The 21,966-nt window shown below is 42.7% G+C and overlaps 1 protein-coding gene and 1 pseudogene across 1 annotated transcript; both read left to right on the top strand.

Moving 5' to 3' along the window:
• The first annotated feature begins 987 nt into the window (after window positions 1–987).
• LOC147416628 (uncharacterized) lies at window positions 988–9,794 on the top strand (annotated as a pseudogene).
• A 3,223-nt stretch (window positions 9,795–13,017) lies between these two features.
• LOC147416627 (uncharacterized) lies at window positions 13,018–13,753 on the top strand. Its single transcript, XM_086508212.1, has one exon. It carries the CDS (start codon window positions 13,395–13,397, stop codon window positions 13,659–13,661), a length of 267 nt encoding a protein of 88 aa, XP_086364338.1. The 5' UTR covers window positions 13,018–13,394; the 3' UTR covers window positions 13,662–13,753.
• The last annotated feature ends 8,213 nt before the right edge of the window (window positions 13,754–21,966 follow it).

The raw sequence follows: 21,966 nt of genomic DNA, 5'->3' as shown, positions 1-21,966 counted from the left end.
AAATTTTTTGAACCCATTTGCAAAATTTTCCTGCAAGGCCACATACTGTTGATCGCTCCTTGAATAGAAGGTTTCATAATAGGACTTCCAAGTAGCTTTTAGGAAACCTTCTATTCAAGGAGTGCCCAATGATTTCTTAACCTAGTTGCCCATGTTGATGCCATGTGCACCAAATCTATGATCTCCTTGGTTAAATCTTGGGCTATCATGACCAAGGATATGTTAGATACAACTAAAATTGGTTTGAAAGGTGGAAAGTGGAAAGGGGTAGAGTTTCACAACAAATTTTTAGCCCCAACATGGTCTAGCTTAAGTCTAGGTGGCATCTCAAGGGAGCTGGTGAGGAAGTGCAAAAGAGCAGTTGGGGTATTGGAGTGGGGGGAAGAAACTAGGTACTTCAAGAACTCCATCTTGCACTAGTCCCCCTGGCTTGCTAAAAATCTATGACCACCACAAAGCCCTCGTTGAATAGAAACTGTCAAGAAAGTGGATAATAAGGGTGTGAATTGGCTTGTTCACTTCTGGGATGGTAACAATAAGAGATGGAAAACCATTGACTTGCTGACAACCCAGTGTCAACTAAATGACAATGAAATATTGCTAGTCAATAGAGTGATAAAAGAGCTGGACAAGTTTGTAACGCCAATCTGTGAATCCGTGATTGAGTCGAACACCTGGAGATGGCCCGGAAGTAGTCTTTTCTAGAAACCCCATTCTAAAAGCATCTATCATGCCTTAATGCATGAGAAGAATTGGTCTAGACCCCTCAACAAAATATGGAAGAGACAATGGCTAGAAGAACGGTGGGAGGAAGTCATGGAGAACATCTAGAAGCCAAAGTGACCACAATTTATGAATATATTTTTGTGGAAGGTGATGGGGGGTGCTCTATCAAACGGGCGTAAAGATCTAGAAAAGATGAATTGGGTCCAATTGTTGCTTGGGGTGTAGGATAGCTAGTGAAGATATGGCCCACCTATTCATGGAATGCGAGGTGATCAGAGGCCTGGCAAGGAAAATGTGCAAGTGGGTCCAAAGGACAAGGCGAATCAGGTTCTTCAAAGCTAATATGTTCCTTGGTGGCAAGAAGATGGGAAGTCTTGCTCTTCTTATCTGCACTCAAACTGTCATGTACTTCTTCTTTCACCATATATGGCAGGCAAGGAATCGTCGTGTGTTTAAAGGAGACATTGATGTAGAAAGATTCTTAGAGACTATAAAGAAATCAGATCGATCATCTATACGCTCAAAAGCAAGCAAAACTCGGGAGATTGGTCTAGGGCTATCCATGCCATGTTGTCAACCTACGAGAAGTAAAATCCTAGAACTAAAGTTCACCTATTTTGTAAAGCTGGTTATGATTAGCCTCGATGAGAAGCGGTAGATAGCCAATTTGTAATCTTGAGCACCTCAAGGCTCGACCTGAGCTTGAGACTGTTTTGTAATTGTTATGTTGTGCTTAATACAATTCACTCACAAATTGTGAGTTTTTTTTTTTAAAGGACTTCCAAGTAGCTTATGCTAACATGGATTACTTTAAAGAGCTTTAAATAACTCATATAGTGTTAGCCCCCCAGAGATTTATTTATTTTTCAAAACTCACCAATAGTAAGTGCAAAATGTATTTAAAACCAAAAAGTTTACATTGACAGACATGCTCATACCGAGCCATGTCATCAAATTCTTCTTTAAAACCAAAATGATTCCCATACATTAGTTGATAAAGGGAGCCACCCTGAAGCTGAGGAACGGCTCACATGGGAGCCACCCAACCATAGATAAGACAAGAAAACCTTTATAGCCGATTTTGACCTCGGGTTGCCACCAAGGGAGATGACATGCCACATCAGCCACCTTGTCCACCAAGCCATAAAAGATGCAATAATAAAGCCAAAATCGAGGAGGACATGCAAACAGACCTGCCAAACATAATCACCCTCAAAATCAAGACCACACATAGGCATGGGTGCCACCAATTGATGAAGCTGTGTAGTTGAAAGTCGACCACCAATCCCATCCTTCCCAGATTATCTAGGAGAGAAGGAAAACACAGTCGACAAGGCCATTGATGGTGGCCATGCACCAATGAAGAGGAGGTACTGAAAAAAAAAACGAGTTTCAAGGGCTCTCTAAAGTAGCCCATGTTAACACAAGCTACTTTAGAGAGATTTTTTTTAGTGGGAAGAACGTCTGAGGGTGACTAGGAGAAGGTCTAAGTGTGGGAGGAATATCTATAAGAGGGTGACAAGCGTTCCAAAGGCCATGCAGCTAAAAGGGAAGACTTGGAGCTTTTACATTATTGCTTAGGGATTGAGGTCTAGCAATCCACAAAGGACATCTTCATCTCTTAGCAAAAGTATGCAATAGAAATTTTAAAATTGTTTGTGATGATTAATTATAAACCTTTGAGTACTCCAATGGAGATGAATGTGACACTTTCCATGAAGGATTCTTCTCCCTTGGTTGACACCAAGAAGCACATGAAGCTTGTGGGAAGTTTGATTTTATTGTGTAATACTAAACAAAACACTTTTTTTGCAGTTGATGTTTTGAGCAAGTTTTCTAGCAAGCCTAGGGAATCTCATTGGAAGGCGGGTATGGGTGTTCTAAAGTTATTAAAGGTACTTTAGGCCATGGAATTTCCAATGAAATTGACACAAATACCCTAATTGGGTATTGTGACTTTGTTTAGGCAAGAGATTGTGATTCTAGAAAGTCAATTTCTAGATATTCTTTCTCACTTGATTCTAGAGTGTTTTCTTTGATTAGCAAGAAGCAAAAAATTGTTACTCTTTCTTCAACAAAAGAGGAGTATAAAGCTGCTTGTTTTTCATCTTGTGACACATTTTGGCTCAAGAGAGTTCTCGTGGACTTAGGTATTCTTATTGATTCAAATACAACACTTCAATGTGACAACTAGAGTTGCATGGATATTCCCAAGAACCCCGTCTTCAATGCACATTCAAAGAATATTGAGGTTCAATGTCATTATGTTTGAGAACTTATTAAGGATGAGATCGTGGAGCTAGAGTATTGTTCTATCAAAGATAATCGTGCAAATACCTTCACCAAAGATTTAGGAAAGATCAACTTCCTTGACACCTTCATCAACTCAGAGTTGATGCACAACCAATAGAAAGTATCTTTGGGTGTTAATTAAGGGGAGTGTTATCATACCGGTAATGCTCATCTATCAATTTTTCCCACCGTCATGTGCGTTGCACAATTTGTAAGAATCAAATAGTGCACATATATTTGGTGGATTCCAACTTGCACATGGATGAGGTCTTTATTTGTGATCGTAAATTGTACGAAGCTAATTTAAGAGCCCAACCTTGGGGGGGTCTAGGGGACTTGCAAGCCCCTAGGTAGGGGTTCAAGGGAAACACCTCTTGAGAAATTTTTTGTAGAAATATTCCTAGAATATTTTATGGATATTAGGCCATATGCACATGCAATTACTAATATGACTGGTGGCTGGTTGTCAGTGGTCGGTGGTGGATGTTGGTCACAAGCGATGGTTGGCATAGTCAACACCACACATGCCACACACAAACCCACACACACACACACGCCTATCTACCACACACCCATAGCACTATATAAGGATCATATCTCCATGAGTCACAATATCCTATGTTGAAGAATAACTAGCCTCTTGTATTCTTGCCTACTAGCTCTAGTTGTCTATATCACCATCTAAGCTCTATCTTGAGAGCGCATGGATCATGATGCTATCACTTTGTAATAGTGCTAATATAAATTTTATTTTTCATTAATCTACTTTGCATCATATCTCTCTCTAATCTTCTTGCTACAAGATCCTATTTGTTCTACATTTCTTATAGCATTGAGTATTGTCCAAAGTGTGGCAAGATACATCTCATTCAAGATTTTCCCAAACATCCTAATAAGGCAAGGAAAGAACTTATGAATATGATAGATCTCCTACCAAGTTCAAGTGGTTTAGATTTAGAGCAAATTATTGTGATAAATGTGCTAATAAGAGCTCAAGCTCGAGAAGCCATGAATGAAAAGAGTGATGAAGAGAGACATCATGAGTTAAACCAATGGGAATATATGGAAAACCCATTAAGATCCAATGTAAATCTTGGAAACCCAAATCAAAAAAATTAAAAGAAAAATGAGATTGTGAGCAAGCAGTTATGGTGACAGAGTCCTCTCAAGCTTAAGAACGACTAAAACAACACCAAAAAAAGGAAGCCTCACTAGTAGAATCAAATACAATTTCTATTATCGTTTCAAGAGGATCCATATTGATAAACACAATCTTGGAACCATTGGATACTCAATTGCAAGCCTATGAGGCATGGTGGCCACGCAACCCAAAAAGAAATGCATTGATTCTTGTACCATGGCTAACACGAGAGCCACCCCAACAAAATTCATCATACAAACCACAAACTAGATTTAAATAAGCACAAACATACCCTGATAAATTTGCAAAAGGCGAGGACTTTAAGAAAGCCTTTGATATGATTCCACGTAATAATTTGTGGAGAAGGATGGAAGAACTCCAAGTGCCAAGTGAGTTTATGCTTGCGGTTTCTCAAATCTATAAGAAGGTGATTTGTCAATTGTGCATGGGAAGAAAAATTTCAAAAAAAATTGTAAGCACTATTGGCATTAAACAAGGATGTCCGTTGTCACCAACTCTCTTTGGTCTATGCATCGATCAATTGGAACAAATGGTACTTGACTTTATGCAAGAAGAAGGGATTGAAGAGGTCACTATTTGCAATGCGATAATCATGCTTTTGTTGTATGCAAATGATGTAGTGCTTCTAGCACACACTTTAGAAGATAAACAAAAGCTTATGGTTGTCCTTTAGAACTTTTGCTTGCATAGTGGGATGATTGTGAATGAGTCCAAAACAAAGGTTATGATTGTGAAAACCAACCATAAGGAGAAGCCATGCATTGTGTACAACAATGAGACAGTTGAAGTTGTTGAGAGCTTTAAGTACCTTGGCCTTGAGGCTCCATCCAATCACAAGTGGCATGAATGTGCTATGCGTCGTTTGGAAGCGGGAAAGAGAGCATATTATGCATTTGAGAACATGTGTAATGCGGGAAACATCAAGTGTTGGGTTCTCAAGAAGTATCTTTTTGATGCATTGGTGACATCGTTTCTTCTTTATGGAGTTGAAGTGTGGGGAGGGAGCATCTCAAAGTCTACTTGGAAAGAGTTTGAGAATGTCCAAAAGCGTTTTCTTACAAACTTTCTCCAAGTTAAGACACAAACACCATATATGCTCCTACTTCTTGAGTCGGGATCTCTTCCAATTGAGGTTATGGGCATGGAAAGGGTTGTGGAGTACATGATAAAGATGCGTCAAAACCCCTCACATCGACTTCCTACAATTGCATGGGAAGCAAGCAAAAAAGTTCAAAAGATGCATAAAAGAAAGATCTTGAGCACGGAATGGATGCAAGACATAAAGAAGTGGTTTGGGAGATGGGATGCATTACACTTGCTATATGATGCTTCAATTGACTCCCAAGTGAATGAAGCTTTTCTACAATGCCAATGTAACAGCTTGAGAGAAATCCGGTGGGTCACGGTTCATACATTACACCACCCATATTGCCCCCAACTACAAAACCATGTTCTTCGCTGAAAGATGAAACCGTACTTACATTTACATGCTTGAGCCTATCCCCTTGTCGGCGATACGCACTATTGCAGCCATTCGGCTTAGCTCCCATTTCCTTCAATGTGAGATAGGGCGTTGGGGCAATGGAGAAGAGTCAAATCGACTGTGCACATTATGATCACTGCAAGTTCGAGAGTCTAAGTACCACACACTACTAGAGTGCTCAACTTTTGGTCACATCCGAACTTGCTTCTCTCACATTTTCAGCCATAACTTAGACCTACACACTTTCCTCTCCCAGCCACAGTGTGGGCTCTCCATTGCGACTCTCATCACCACAATTTTGAAGCATCGAGAGTCACTCATTATCCATACACATACTACATCACATGTAACTTTGGTCCCATAGGTCATATTTGCCCTCCGAGGACGATATTAAAATATCTCTCTCTCTCTCTCTATCTATCTATCTATCTATCTATATACATGTGTACATATATTTATATATGTATGTATGTATGTATATATACATACATACATATATCACACACACACACATATGTATATATATGTGTGTGTGTGTGTGTGTATATATATATATATATATATGTATGTATGTATGTACATATACGTACATACATACATATATATAGTACATATATATACACACACACACATATGTTCTCTCTCTCTCTCTCTCTCTCTCTCTCTCTCTCTCTCTCTCTCTTTGGAGGCTCCACCAGAGAATCAGAACTATTCTACCACGACATGGGAGACGCCCAGTACGACTATTTATAGAGGTGGACATTGACAAAGCTCTTCAGCGACCGATGCAGTACTTTCTTGAACACTCCCGATGTCACGCATCCTTGGGCATGGATGATGATGATTTTAGTCGGACAATTTTCTCTTTTAGTTTTAGTCTTTCACTTTACTTCATTTTATTTTTGTACCTGGAAATTGGAATAGATGTAATGGAAATGGCCTATGAACTTTGAGAGTAGCGGAATAAGGAAATTAGGTGAAGCACTTTTGAGAGATTACTTTGTGAGCATAGCGGGTGAACTTAATTGATGGCAGCAACATAAACATGGAACTTAGTTAACTTAGCATGAACAATACTTTTGCAAGAGAGAGGGTTCAGAGAACATGACAATAGTTGAGGACCGGATTCATATGCAGCCGGTCCCCCCTCCAATAGGCATTTGTATTATAGTTTCTCCCATCAAGAGAGACTTGGTACAATACAATCTTTGTGTTCCTTGTGACCTACGTGATGCAATGAAGATGGAAAGCTTCATCCATCACAAGCATAACATAAACTTGTAGAAAGCATTAACTATCCCAAGCCTCGGTCCCAAGGCCTCAAACACCTTCAAAGGTGGAGAGAGCTAGCGGGGAATGAGGGTAGGGAAGAGGAAGAAGAAACATTACATAGGAGAAAGAAATAGTTCCTCACTTATCGTTACTCTTCTCGCTAGCATACATAATAGCATAGTAATGGAGATGGAGAAGATGGCAAGCTTAAGCATTGAAGCATGGCTCTTGGTTGGATTTTCATTCCATAGCTAAGAGTGTTGATGTAGGCTCTCACTTCTCACAAGCTTGGAGAAGGAGGTGGTGTTCCTCAACTTTCACCAAGTGAGAATGCCCTTGCAAATGAGTGTGTGTGTGGAGTATATCCTCCTAGCACCCCCCTTCCTTGCCTTGGGCGAGTGGTGACTTTTCTACATGCTGCAAACTCATTGGACCCCTCTCCCCCTAGCCAATCACATGCAGCACGCAGTCAAGCACATGGTTAGTCTTTTGACAAGTGTCCTCCTTACCCCTTAGAGAGAGAGAGAGAGCTTGAAAATATCTAGATATTTGTTGGATGGAGGTAGAAGCTCATTGGACCCCTATTTAGCCCAACCAATAGCATTCAAACACACCATGTGGTTAAGTTTAGTGAGAGTCTGATATGTGTTCCATGTGCCCTTTTAGAAAAGGGGTGCCCCTTGGGTGAGTGGAAGGTTAGGTCAAAGATTCCCCTAACTTTGGGACTTTTATACATAGGAAGCTTCTCAAGCAACATCCTCATTAAGTGTGTAGGGTCTCTTTTTGACTCAAGCATCTTACCCCCCATGCATAAGAAGCTTCTCAAGCAACTTCCTCATTAAGTGTGTAGGGTCTCTTTTTGACTCAAGCATCTTACCCCCCGTGCATAGGAAACTTCTCAAGCAACTTCCTCACTAAGTGCGTAGGGTCTCTTTTTGACTCAAGCATCTTACCCCCATGCATAGTAAGCTTCTCAAGCAACTTCCTCATTAAGTATGACAAGTACCTCAAGTACCTTAGTCATCAAGCATGACAAGCACTTTAGGTGGAGTTCCCACCTTGAGCTCAGCCCTAGCTTGCCTAAGGTCAAAGGCAAGTTTAGGTCGGGTTTCCACCTCAAGAACAACCCTAGCTTGCTTAAGGTCAAAGACAAGTTTAGGTCGGGTTCCCACCTCAAGCTCAGCTCGAGCTTGCTTAAGGTCAAAGGACTTTTAAACACTAACCATTGGAGGTCTTTAATGAAGCTAACCCTAAGGTCTCCATTAGTTAACCTTGCTCTTTGACATTCCATCTCTCGTTTGGGCCCCTTTACCATTGGCCCCGTGTTGAGATAGATCCGTAAGCACATGTCTATATTCTAACCCTTGTTCCCGTTTATTATCCCACATTAAATGATCAATTTAATATGAGAAAATAATTTGGGTTGGTTAGATATTAGATATTTAATGACATTAGATCCACAAGGATTGTATCAGTTTGGTCTCGTAGGTCAGTTTGGCCTTTTGAAGACGTTTAATATAACATTTCATTTTATTTCTCTCTCTCTCTCTCATCTCTCTCTCTTTCTCTCTCTCTCTCTCTCTCTCTCTCTCTCTCTCACACACACACACACACTCACACACACATGCAAGTGGGTGCTAGCGCTCACTTGCGCAAGCAGTGGCCGCAACAATAGCATGTTCATCAACGATGGGTGCAACACAAGTCTCTCATGATGGACGGTACCTTCGACGAGTCTCTCACGCTTTACTGTAAAGGAGATTGAATCCATTAGTTCCCCTCTCTCTCTCTCTCTCTCTCTCTCCCCCCCCCCCCCCCCCCCCCCCCCCCCCAACACACACACACACACACACACACACACACACACACACACACGGACAAAGCAACATACAATGTGGGATGACAATTCCATTTATCTGGAAGTCGGTGAAAAAATCTCGGATGTAGCATGTCAAAAAAGTGCGAGTGCCTAAAAATGATATGATGTGGTATGCTTAACTTTTCACGCATGGTAGCGGTTGTGCGTGCGTGTGTGTGTGTGTGTGTGTGTGTGAGAGAGAGAGAGAGAGAGAGAGAGAGAGAGAGAGAGAGAGAGAGAGAGAGAGAGAGAGAGAGCAACCCTTCTTCTATGGGCTACTAAGGGTCTACTTGTGTAGATTTTCCAAAGTCCTTGTAGCTCTATCTACAAAAACTCTCAAGTTAGCAATAGCAATGCCCTCGTGTGACAACCTCAGCCACACACCCTCTTTTCATAGTGTGAGATTTTGGCTCAATGATCTCTTGAATTGAAGAGATAGATGGATTTCATTATCGTCCTTGAAGCACAAATATGACATATCACGTGGGGTGTGTGGAGCATACAAGTGACTTTTAGTGCTCAAGAATTGTGGAAATGAGCATCACAATTAGAGTCCACATTGTGGTTGCGACAGGAAGATGTGGAGGGAGATCTCATGACTGAAAATATGGGAAAAGCAAGCTCTAATGTGATCTAAAGTTGAAGAGTTGAACAAAGTCAAACTGTGAACACTCCTGTTGCTGAAAAGAAGTCGAAGAGAGAACTGTCTGCCTCCCTTAAACATGAACTCGAGGGCCCAGTCTTGGAAAGGTCCCAAAGCAGCTTGGGAGTTGATCCTCTCAAAGGAAGGCATTGGAAAAGAGATAATGGAAACTATGTATAGAGCTTACAATCACTTGCATAGAAAGGAAACCTCCCTTTATTCACCATGCGATCAACATACCTCTGTCACAACAATCACAAATTAGTTGCAACTGCAGGGTCATGGAGTGGGTCACCCTAGTGGGCTCATCCATGACTCAAGCCACATTTCTCTGTCGGCTTCTAGAGTTGAGGAGTAGCAAAGTGTGTGCCTTGGTCTTTCAACTGTAAATTTCACATCCACCATTGGTGCCATTGTTCATGAGGGCTCTTACCGTTGGCTCTGTTAAGAAGATATGCAATTTGTATTCTGATATTTAGTTGGGTTGAAGCAATGCCATTTCATTGATCTGAGATGCCTATGACTTGCATAGTGAGAGTCTTGAGTACATTATCGTTGGGATTTGATTCCAACACGAGTCTTACAATAGCATGCTCGGATTTAAGGCTAAGTACACATTTATGAGATGGTATCAGGGAATGTAGAGAAGAACAAATTTTTTGTGACCTTGTCCCATGTTGTTTCAAGATCCCTCTTAGTGAGGCCTTGTATTTTGTCAAATGAGGATTTGTTGACTATGCATTACATGACACATTATATTTTGTTGAGTGGTGCTCTAGATAGTGTGTCTTGGGACTTTTTGCTTCAAGAAAAGAGAGAGAGAGAGAGAGAGAGAGAGAGAGAGAGAGATTAAGAAAAAAAGTATGTTTTTGGAGCGAAGCGAGCTTTTTTTTGAATTGCTCAGTTGAGCAAAAATATGGAAAAATCTCCCTCCATTCCCATCCCTATGGCCTAGCATATATTTTATCACATAGTCCAGATATTTCAAATTGAAATAATAAAATGAAACTAAAGTTAGTAGATTTGAAAATCAAGGTGGGCACATGTTCGAGATATTGTGGACCTGCCAGGGACTAATTCAGCAATAGAGGCACCTAGGGAAGTTTTGGGGGGGGGGGGGGGGGGGGGGGTGGGGGGGGTGCTCAAGCACAACCCCTGCTGCTTGCCCAAAAACCATAGATAGGCCCCTAGTTTTCATATCACCCTGTATAGGTGACCTTGAGACAAGAGAAGTATTGGTCATGGTTATCAAAGATTGTTAGGTAAATGAATGTACTTGTCTTAAGTCTAAAGATGTTTGTTTGATAAATGATGTTTGCAATGCTACTTTCAAGGACTTCTTTTCAAGAACACTGTTATTGGAAATTGAAAGGAACCATTATTTTAAGTGTTAAAAGAATGTGATACTAATTAGAAAATTAGGAATCATGTGTGAGTACGGGTGGTAAGTGGGGATCGACTAAGGTTGTCGATTATAGATGGATGGACCCGATTAGTTGGGTAACTATCCATCACCGCACATTAACTTCTAGTAAACGTCTTCTATGAAAGAGGAGTTTACCAATGGTTGTGCAGTCACTCGCGTAGAGGGAAAAAAACGTTGGAAGAGGATTCTTTAACCCATTTGCGAAGGTTACATGGCCGAATTTTTTAAAGGTCTTTTAGGTTTTGTCCCGTTTTTGCTTGCGAGACAGGACTAGTTCTTTTTCCTAGGGCTATAGACTCGAGCCATTGCCAATGGTAAGGACATGTTCCCTAGATTTTTCTTACTTAGAGACTCTGATTTTTATTAGGTCTAGAGACCTGTTAAGGACCCCATCACCACTTTAGAGTATGTGGCTTGAGGACCTCTCAAGTTGTCGACCTCGTGCAACAACAATATCGCGCAAGGCTTGGTAGAGGGATACAAAATCCACTGCTGAGGGTAGTCAGGGGTTGAATGATGCAAATTACTTGCATTGTTCGAAGCTAAGGAATGTGTGGTGTAGCGAAATCAGAGGTGCTTAGACGACGGAGCATCAAACATTGTGGTTGTATAGCTGATAGATCAGGTGGCGGATGGGAAGCATGCTTGTCTTGGTTTTTGCTATAGCAAGAGGAGACGAGGGAGAGCACAAGTGTCGAGTTGTGGGAGGGTGCGGGTCAAGAGGAGGGGGACTCAAGGGGGGTGGAGGAGACTAAAGGGGGAATCTAAGATAGCAAGAAGGAATCTTCATTCATAATGATATTTAAAAAAGTTATACCAATAGAGTAGTAGAGAGAGTAATGCCTTTTTTAGAAAAAAAAAATTCAATAGAATCTTGAGAGATTCTCAAAGTAGGTGCTACCACTTTTTAAAGGGAACTAGAGTCTAGCAAGTTGTGCCTGACTCTCTTGATGTTTACACCCCTGGCCTACACAACTCTCTCGATGTATACGCCCTTGACCCACACACACTCAACAAATCCTCTCTCCCTCTTTGCATGCAATGAAGCTCTCTGCTAGATTCACCCTTCTCGCACACACACATACCCATTCCTCTCTCTCTCTCTCTCTCTCTCTCTCTCTCTCTCTCTCTCTCTGTGCATGCAACAAAGGCTCATGTTTGTTTCATTGGACACGGAGGCAAGGCACCTTTTTGCATGTAGGAAGTCCTCCAATGAGTAGTAGGGATGCAGGCTGCAACTGGGTCATGTAGAAGCATTTTGGAGCGGGCGAAGGCCAGTGGCCTTAATCAAGATAGAGAGAACAAAGATTGATAATTTACGAAGGCTGCTAGTTAGGGGTTGCTAGAGAAAGGTCTCGTGTGCGGGGGGACACAGAGATGTAGGGGAGAAAATGCCGAAACGTGTCTTTTTTTTGGGGAGGGGGGGGGGGGATCTTCTAAAGTAATCTATTTGTTTTTAAGAGTTGCAAGTTAGTGTCGAGGTTTTGCAACAACAATCAATACAAATTTATGTAAGGTTGCGTTCAGACTGCGTGCGAAGCTCAAAGGCATTTAAACATCGTAGAGTTCACATAGGCTAGCACATGCCTTTGTAAAAGATATGCAGCTATGGCGATGGGAACTCAAAGATTCAGTGGTTCTGGGGAGAGCCTCATCTCTATATCACATGGGCATGGTCAAATGGGATCAATGGTGGAGGAGGAAAAAGCGACGTGCATCAATTATGGACCATCAGATCTGAGGTTGCCCAAATTTACCGATTTGCTCGAATTTACAAATTTGCCCCGAATTTACTAATCGGCCCACATTTACAATATGACATACTCGAATCGCCTATATTTCAACGTACGCAAGTGGTTAGTGCACATGGCTCGTGGTGGGGAGGTCGGGGGTTCGAGATATGGGGTGCAGATCGGCCCAAATTTACAAGCCTGTCCGAATTTACTTTTCTTCCGAATTTACCAAATGCGCATCCGACGGCCCATATCACCTCAGCCGTCGATCTCATTTGAGCATTGCCCGTGCGAGATAGTGTGGAGGCGGGGAGAGACTCACTTCTTCAGCCACATTGCTTTTTCCTCTGGGCAGTCTGAACACTTAAATGCAATGAATGTGAAATGAAATGTTGGGCTAACGCGTGAACGACCTCCGAAGTGAGCAGTTGTTAGGGAGAAACACAGAACGGTTGGGACATAGAGCTTGCTTTCTCCGCGTAAATTAATAAGTAATCAGAGTCTCCCTTAAACCCTAGCTCTTTCTGTCGCAGCCGGAGCATGGAGCTACTCTGCTCGCCGTTAAGAAAGAGGTCACGACTATAGTTGAAGGACCGCTTTACCATGCGAGAGACGCGCTTGCAGATTACGGCGTGCCTTGGCTCCTTCATGCTTACTGCTTCAGTATCTCCCTATGGGGAGGGGACAAACATCACGCTGCACAAATTGTAGCAACGCTTTCTTTTTCATTCAGTTTTTCTTTCCATTCAGCTCAACGATGAAAGATAAACATATTCAGGCTGCGAATGAGAAGTAGTTTATGCGAGCAGTTGCACAAAACACACTGGCAGACATGGTGGATAGGATTCCTGTTGAGATGACACAGAATTTGCCTCTGGCTTTGGATTCGCCATCTTGTGAAAAGCAATGCGTTGAAGGTCTCAGTTGTGGGATGGAAGTGTCTAGTCCAGGTCAAAATGACCGGTTGGTTTCATTACCAAATATGGCTACTGGAGATTTGCTTTTTGGAAAACATGCAAATAGTGATGTTTCTCTTCAGCAAGTGCTTTCTGATTCAATTTCGTAAGGCTTTTTGGAATGTTATCCTTTTGCAAACCAGCTCTTTCCGACACTATTTCCTTATGCTTCAACTCCAATGGCTTTTGGCTGTCCTTCGTCAGGGGGATTTGATGGAAGATGCAATGGTTATGTCCTGTGGTCATTCATTTGGCATCAGTGGTCTTCTCCGTGTCAAGGAGACGGTTTGTGATTATCCTACTCTGTTATTTTCACATCCCTTGTTCTCCTGTCATGTAGAATTGTTTTGAGCGCAATGCTGAAAGCATCGTGTGGAGACAATAGCAGAACTTGGGAAAGCTTTATTGCGTGTGTGTGCACGCGCGCGCCATTCATCTATTTATACAAGCATGTCTTGGGTTTTTCTGAGTAACAAATATCAGCTATGTTCTGTCTAGAGAGAGAGAGAGAGAGAGAGAGAGAGAGAGAGAGAGAGAGAGAGAGAGATTTATGGTGACTGGTGACTCTCCCCCCCCCCCCCCCCCCCCTCTGGCGGCCCCCTTCCCCCCTTTTCCCTGTTATCCTCTGGTTTCTGCCTTTCTTTTTACGTGGGTTTTTGCTTTTGTTTTCTTGTTTGTTTGCTTGATTGTCAGTTTTTGTTTGCCTATGTTTTCTTTTTACTTCGTTAGCGTAGAAGGCAAAATCCAAATGCTGCCCTCTCGTTAACCCACGTGGCATGAGTTTTATTTTCGCCAAGCTCGCCAACTTTACCGTTTATCAGCTCTGAGCGCTTAGCTTTTACTTGCTCGCTTCACATCAATTTTCGTGGAAGATTGTGTGGCAAGGAAGCAGATTGCAGGATTGCGCAACAAGAGCAAGGCCAGAACTCTCCAGATGCAATCACCTACACAGGCATCTTGAAGGCACTCCGAGCTCGCCTATCTTTACCGTTTATCGGCTCTGAGCGCTTAGCTTTTACTTGTCCGCTTCACATCAAGTTTCGTGGAAGATCGTGTGGCAAGGAAGCACTGATTGCAGGATTGCGCAACAAGAGCAAGGCCAGAACTCTCCAGATGCAATCACCTACACAGGCATCTTGAAGGCACTCCGAGCTCGCCTATCTTTACCGTTTATCGTCTCTGCACGCTCAGCTTTTGCTTGCTCGCTTCACATCACTGATTGCGGATTGCGCAACAAGAGCAAGGCCAAAACTCTCCAAATGCAATCACGGTATCACCTACACAAACATCTTGAAGGCATGTGGCTCTACGCAAGATGCTGATATGGGCACAAAACTTCACAGTCAGTCGGAGACTATTGAAAAAGATGTCGTGCTTGGTAGTGTCTTGGTTGATATGTATGTCAAGTGTGGTGCGCTTGAGAAAGTACAAAAATTGCTTCTCTAGAATGTCGGCACTGATTGTGGGAAGTGCGTAACAAGAGTAAGGCTAGAAAGCTCTAGGCTGTTTTCAGTAGATGTGAAGTGAGGGCCTCTCTCTAGATGTAGCCACCTACGCATGCATCTTGAAGGCATGTGGCTCTATGCAAGATGCTGATATGGGCACAAGAGGCTGATATGCGCTTGAGAAAGCACGAAAATTGCATGAGAGTTTCCCGTCTGGAATGTCGGCATGGATTGCGGGATGTGTGCAATAAGAGTAGGGCTAGAAAGCTCTAGGCTATTTTCAGCAGATGCCAAGGGAGGGCCTCTCTCCAGAAGTAATCACCTACGCATGCATCTTGAAGACATGTGGCTCTATGTAAGACGGTGATATGGGCACAAAAATTCACAGTTAGTCAAAGACTGTTGAAAAAAGTTGTCGTGCTTGGCACTATCTTGCTTGATATGCATGCCAAATATGGTGCGCTTGAGAAAGCACAAAACTTCACACCAGTTTTAGTCGTTGATGAAGATCGTATGGCAAGGAAGCAATGATTGTTGGATTGCGCAACAACTCTCCAGATGCAATCACCTACACAGGCATCTTGAAGGCATGTGTGGCTCTACGCAAGATGATGATATGGGAACAAAAATTACATTGTTGAAATAGATGTCGTGCTTGGCAGTGTCCTGGTCGATATGTATGCCAAATGTGGTGCGCTTGAGAAAGCACAAAGACAGGAGCTTCTTGTCTGGAATGTCGGCACTGATTGTGGGAAGTGCGCAATGAGAGCAGGGCTAGAAAGCTCTAGGTTGTTTTCAACAAATGTGAAGTGAGGGCCTCTCTCTCGATGCAACCACCTACGCATGCATCTTCAAGGCATGTGGCTCTATGCAAGATGCTGATATGCGCTTTAGAAAGCACAAAAATTGTCTCAGGAGCTTCTCGTATGGAATGTCGGCATTGACTGCGGGATGTGTGCAATGAAAGCAGGGCTAGAAAGCTCTAGGCTGTTTTCAAAAGATGCGAAGCGAGGGCCTCTCTCCAGACGCAATTACCTACGCATGCATCTTGAAGGCATGTGGCTCTACGCGAGATGCTGATATGGGCACAAAACTTAATAGTTAACTAGAGACTGTTGAGAAAAGCTATTGTGCTTGGCACTGTCTTGCTAGATATGCATGCCAAATGTGGTGCGCTTGAGAAAGCACCAAAAGTGTTCGAGGAGCTTGCTGTCCGGAATGTTGACTCTCGGAACGCATTGATTGCGGGATTTTATTGTTAGTCAGAGGATGTTGAAAAAAGATGTCTTGATTGGCTCTGTCTTGGTTGATATGTATGCCAAATGTGGTGTGCTTGAGAAAGCACAAAAAGTGCAGCAGGAGCTTCCTATCTGGAATGTCACCTCTTCCAAGGAATGCACTAATTGCGGGATTGTGGAACAAGAGCAGGGCCAGAACCCTCCAAATCCAATTACCTACACAGGCATCTTGAAGGCATGTGGCTCTACGCACGCAACAATGTTTTTAGTTTGCGCAACAACTTTATGAAGTGAATCTCCGCATCTTGCTTTACATAGCAAATCTCCCATCAGCTATCTCTCACGTGCAATCTACTTCAACATCTCCAGCATGGTGGGGATTGCCAAACCTTCTCCACACAGATTGTCGGAATCAGCAACAAGGTTGGTAACCTCCATCTCTCTCTCTCTCTCTTTTTTCTTTTTCTGTTTGGTAAAATAATCATTATACATATACAACATTTATTTAGATGGGTCTTCATTGCACCTTAGAGAAGTATGATGGCAGACTTGACTATCTACTCTCTGTTCAGTCCTTGTAACACTATTTAGATGGGTCTTCATTGCACCTTAGAGAAGTATGATGGCAGACTTGACTATCTACTCTCTGTACTGAAGTAAGTAGTCGCATAAAGTCAGAGTCATCATCAATGTTGTTTCTTCTTCTTTGGATTGATCCATATCTATCTAAGCAGGCCGACGATTTTCATGTGGATTTAAGAGATTGATATCTCTATATCTGTTTGGTAAAATAATCATTATACATATACAACATCTATTTAGATGGGTCTTCATTGCACCTTAGAGAAGTATGATGGCAGACTTGACTATCTACTCTCTCTTCAGTCCTTGTAACACTATGCAGACACGTGAAGTAAGTAGTCGCATAAAGTCAGAGTCATCATCAATGTTGTTTCTTCTTCTTTGGATTGATCCATATCTATCTAAGCAGGCCGACGATTTTCATGTGGATTTAAGAGATTGATATCTCTATATCATGAAGCATCCTATAAGAGCCAGTTCATTGGCAAAGCAATACTTGTCCCTGTGTAGGTCAAATTATTGAAAACCTCTCTTAGAGTTATAGTTTTCATGACCACTAATCGCATAAATGTTAGACATAGGTAAAAGTCGAAGCATCAGGATTCTTCAAGTTCAAAACAATCTTGAAAGCTTCTCTAGCAGCCTATATGTTGTCCGTATTCTGGTAAGCAGTCTAGAAGGTAGCTTATCCATCCTACAACATCCCTTCTTGATATCTCACCCAAGGCATGTTGGGCGTCAGTTAATTGGCCACAGCTGGAATATAGCACCATCAAAGCATTGCTGATTGTACAATCAACTTCAAATCTTTTCTCAATAGTATCAGCATGGAGTTGTTTACCCCTATCCATGGCTTCAATGCTGCAGCAAGCTTTCAAGCGGCCAAGGTACATAACTAGGTTTCGAGAGCTTGAAAATGGCATTTTGGCCCATGAGAATTTTCGACTAGACGGGTCCAAAGCACCCGCTTCTCTACTCCAACAATCTAAGACTTGCCTTGAGAATTCCTTTGGCTCTCACGCTCCATAACATCCTAACCGTGATAGACTCGACCAAATCTGGCCATTTACCACCAGGTAAATACTCTTTCTATTTCCAACTTCAGTCTTAGTCTTCCTCCTGGTATATATCAAAACCCAAAGCACCTGCTTCTCTACTCCAAAAGTCTAAAGCACCCGCTTCTCTACTCCAACAGTCTTAAGACTTGCCCTGGGAATTCCACTGGCTCTCATGCTCCGTAATATCCTAACATAGACTCCACCAAATCTGACCATTCCAGCCACGTAAATACTCTTCCAAATCATGCACTTCTCTACTCCAATAGTCTAAGACTTGCCTTGGGAATTCCTCTGGCTATCATGCTCTGTAACATCCTAACATAGACTTACCGTGGGAATTCCTTTGGCTCTCACACTCCAACGGGTCCAAAGCACCCGCTTCTCTACTCCAACAGTCTAAGACTTTCCTTGGGAATTCCTCTCGCTCTCAACATCCTAGCATAGACAACCAAACCTGGCCATTCATCGCCACATAAATACTCTTCCTATTTTCAACTTCAGTTTTAGTCTTCCTCCTTAAAACCCAATCCTTACTTGCTCTGTGACTTTTGGTCTCCAATTTCCCTCACAGCATCATTACAGGTTTACATAGACCCAAGCTCAAACTCCAACTTACGGTTTCGCACGGAGGAGTTGGTGCCAATGATAAAGAGAGTTAGCGTTCTTCGCAAATTTGTCGGAGGATGCTAAGATGGGCAGAAACCCTGGGCTGTTTTCAACAAATGCAAAGCTAGGGCATCTCTCCATATGCAATCACCTATGCTTTCGTCTTGCAGGCATGTGGCATTGCCTTGGCCCTTGATGTTTAGAGTGTTATCTCTTGAAGTGCAATTGCGAGATATGCACAAGACAGGGCCAAGCTGTTGTGGCTGGTTGTTGGAATGTCGTCTCTTCAAGTGCATTGATTGTGGGATATGCCCAACAGGGACATGACCAAGAAGTTTTGGCTGGTCTGTTTTCAACATGCGAAGCGAGGACATTTTTCTCCTGATGTAATCACTTGTGCTTGCATCTTGAAGGCATGTGGCACTACTACATAGGAGCAATGATCACATATGCAAGATGTGGTGCTCTTGAGAAAGCACCAAAAAGTGCAAGAGAAACTTTCTGTCAAGAATGTCATCTCTTGGAACGCACTGATTGCCGGATATGCTCAACACAAATTTGGAAGACACCGAGTTGGGCAAAAGAACTCACAATGATATTGTTACTTAGTGGTTGTCAAAAATCAAATGTTTTGCTTGCACTGCCTTGGGCGACATGTATGGAAAATGTTGTAGCCAGGAACCCTTGGGCTGTTTTCAGCCAATGGGAAGCGAGGACATAGCTCCAGCTGCAATCACCTATGCTTTTGGCTTGAAAGTAGGGGGCACTATGCAAGATAGTGATATGGGCAACAAAATTCAATCTTCCGTTTTCCTCTCTTTGTCTTCCTCCTAGTATATATCAGAACACAATCCCTACTTGCTCCACACTTTTGGCCTCCAATTTCCCTCGCAACATCGCTACAGGTTTATGCAGATCGAGGCTCAAACTCCGACTTGCATCTTTCGCATGGAGAAGTTGGTGCCAATGATCAAGAGAGTTAGTGTTCTTCACAAAGTTGTTGGAGGATGCTGAGATGAGCAAAAGCCGTGGGCTGTTTTCAACAAATCCAAATCGAGGGTATCTCTCCTGATACAATAACCTATGCTTTCGTCTTGGAAGGCATGTGGCATTGCCATGGCCTTGATGATCAGAGAGTTGTCTCTTCAAGTGCACTGATTGCGAGATATGTGCAACAAGGGACAGGGCCAAGCTGTTGTGGCTGGTTGTCTGAATGCCATCTCTTCAAGTGCATTGATTGTGGGATATGCCCGACAGGGAAAGGGCCAAGAAACTTTGGCTGGCTGTTTTCAACATGTGAAGTGAGGATATTTCCCCTGATGTAATCACCTATGCTTGCATCTTGAAGGCATATGGCACTACGTAGGAGCAATAATCTCATATGTGAGATGTGATGCTCTCGAGAAAGCACCAAAAAGCACTTGAGAAACTTTCTGTCAGGAATTTCGTCTCTTGGAACGCACTGATTGTAAGATATGCTCACCACACAAAAGCTCTCAGCGAATGCGAAGCAATTTGGAAGACGCCAACTTGGGCAAAGAACTCACAATGACAGTGTTACTTAGCGATTGTCGAAAACAAAATGTTTTGCTTTCACTGCCTTGGTCGACATGTATGGCAAATGTGGTAGGGCTAGGAAGCCCTAGGCTATTTTCTGCTTCTACTAATGGGAAGCAAGGACGTCACTCTATGATTTTGCCTTGAAGGTAGGTGGTGCTATGCAAGATGCTGATATGAGCAACAAAATTCAATCTTCCTATTCCCAACATCAATCTTTGTCTTCCTCTTGGTATATATCAGAACCCAATCCTTGCTCCGCGACTTTTGGCCTTCAATTTCCCTCACAACATTGCTACAAGTTTACGCAGATCCAGGCTCAAACTCCGACTTATGTTTTTCACATGGAGAAGTTGGTGCCAATGATTGAGCGAGTTATCGTTCTTCGCAAAGTTTTTGGAGGATACTGAGATGGGCAAAAGCCATTTTCAATAGATGCCAATCACCTATGCTTTCATCTTGAAGGCATGTGGCACTGCCTTGATGTTCGTAGTGTTGTCTCTTCAAGTGCACTAGTTGCAAGATATGCGCAACAAGGACAGGGCCAAGATGCTGTGGCTAGTTGGCGGAATGTCATCTCTTCAAGTGCATTGATTGTTGAATATGCCCAACAGGGATAGGGCCAAGAAGCACTACGTAGGAACAATGATCACATATGCGAGATGCGATGCTCTCGAGAAAGCACCAAAAAGTGCTCGAGAAGCTTTTTGTCTGAAATGTTATCTCTTGGAATGCGCTGATTGCGGATATGCTCAACACAGAAGGCTTTGGGCTGTTTTCACCTGATGTGAAGCAATTAGGAAGACACCGAGATGGGAAAAGAACTCACGATGATATTGTTACTCAGCGGCTGTCAAAAACAAAATGTTATGCTTGCCTTGGTCCTTCATGTACGCCAAATGTGGCAAGGCCAAGAAACCTTGGGCTGTTTTTAGCCATTGCGAAGCGAGGATATTGATCTAGATGCAATCACCTATGCTGTCGTCTTTGAAGGTAGGTCGCGCTATGCAAAATGCTGATATGAGCAACAAAATTCACGATGATATTGTTAGTAAGGGGCTATTGAAAACAATCCATACCTTTTTGGATCAGCTACGACTTGCCTTGCCAATTCATTCCTCTAGCTCTCACTTGCTTTGTGACTTTTGGCCTCCAATTTCCGACACAACATTGTTACATGTTTACGCAGATCCAAGGTCAAACCTCGACTTATGTTTTTCGCATGGAGAAGTTGGTGCGAGTTAGAGTTCATTGCAAAGTTGTTGGAAGATTTTGAGATGGGCTAAAGCCTTGGGCTATTTCAACAGATGCAAAACGAGGGCATCTCTCCATATGCAATGACCTATGCTTTTGGCAAGGACATATTTAGACATATCAAAATTGAGACATCAAGATCGTGGCTGATATAAATCTGGCTAACGAAGCACTCTAGTTGCCTATGTTGTGTGGTTCTTGTTACAAGAATTATGTCTATGCATGAGGTTGCTTGGTTGCATTAGGGTGGTGTGTGTGAGTGTATGGCTGCATGTTGCTTGTTAGTTGCTTGTTTTTTCTATTTCGTGGTGAAGGTGGTGTTGTCCAGCCTCTTCTTCGGCTTATCCTACAATATTCTTATGTTTTGCAAGTTGAAGAATGTCATAGCCGTGTTGATTAGTGCCAGGGATGGCTTGAGGCTATATCTCTCCTCGAATTTGATGCAAGCTAAATGTACGGGCTGTGGGACCCCATTGGCGTCAAAGTGTATGTGATCATGGTACATTGGTCCATGGCAGAGCGATGTGAATTACTCTAGAGAGTGATGACTCTTTGGTAGGTGTTATGAAACCGGCCCGTAGGGCGGTAGGCGTTGGCTTTCACCCGAAATTCTTTACTTAAAACACACACACAGAGCACTTTGCAAAGGAGACCTGTAACGGGAATTAACACTTG

The sequence above is a fragment of the Adiantum capillus-veneris genome, unplaced genomic scaffold, assembly GCF_014529385.1.
Source record: "Adiantum capillus-veneris isolate H3 unplaced genomic scaffold, ASM1452938v2 Hic_scaffold_737, whole genome shotgun sequence".
NCBI lineage: Eukaryota > Viridiplantae > Streptophyta > Polypodiopsida > Polypodiales > Pteridaceae > Adiantum > Adiantum capillus-veneris.
Note: the sequence above shows the minus strand (reverse complement) of the source record. Positions and strands in the feature narration are given on the sequence as shown.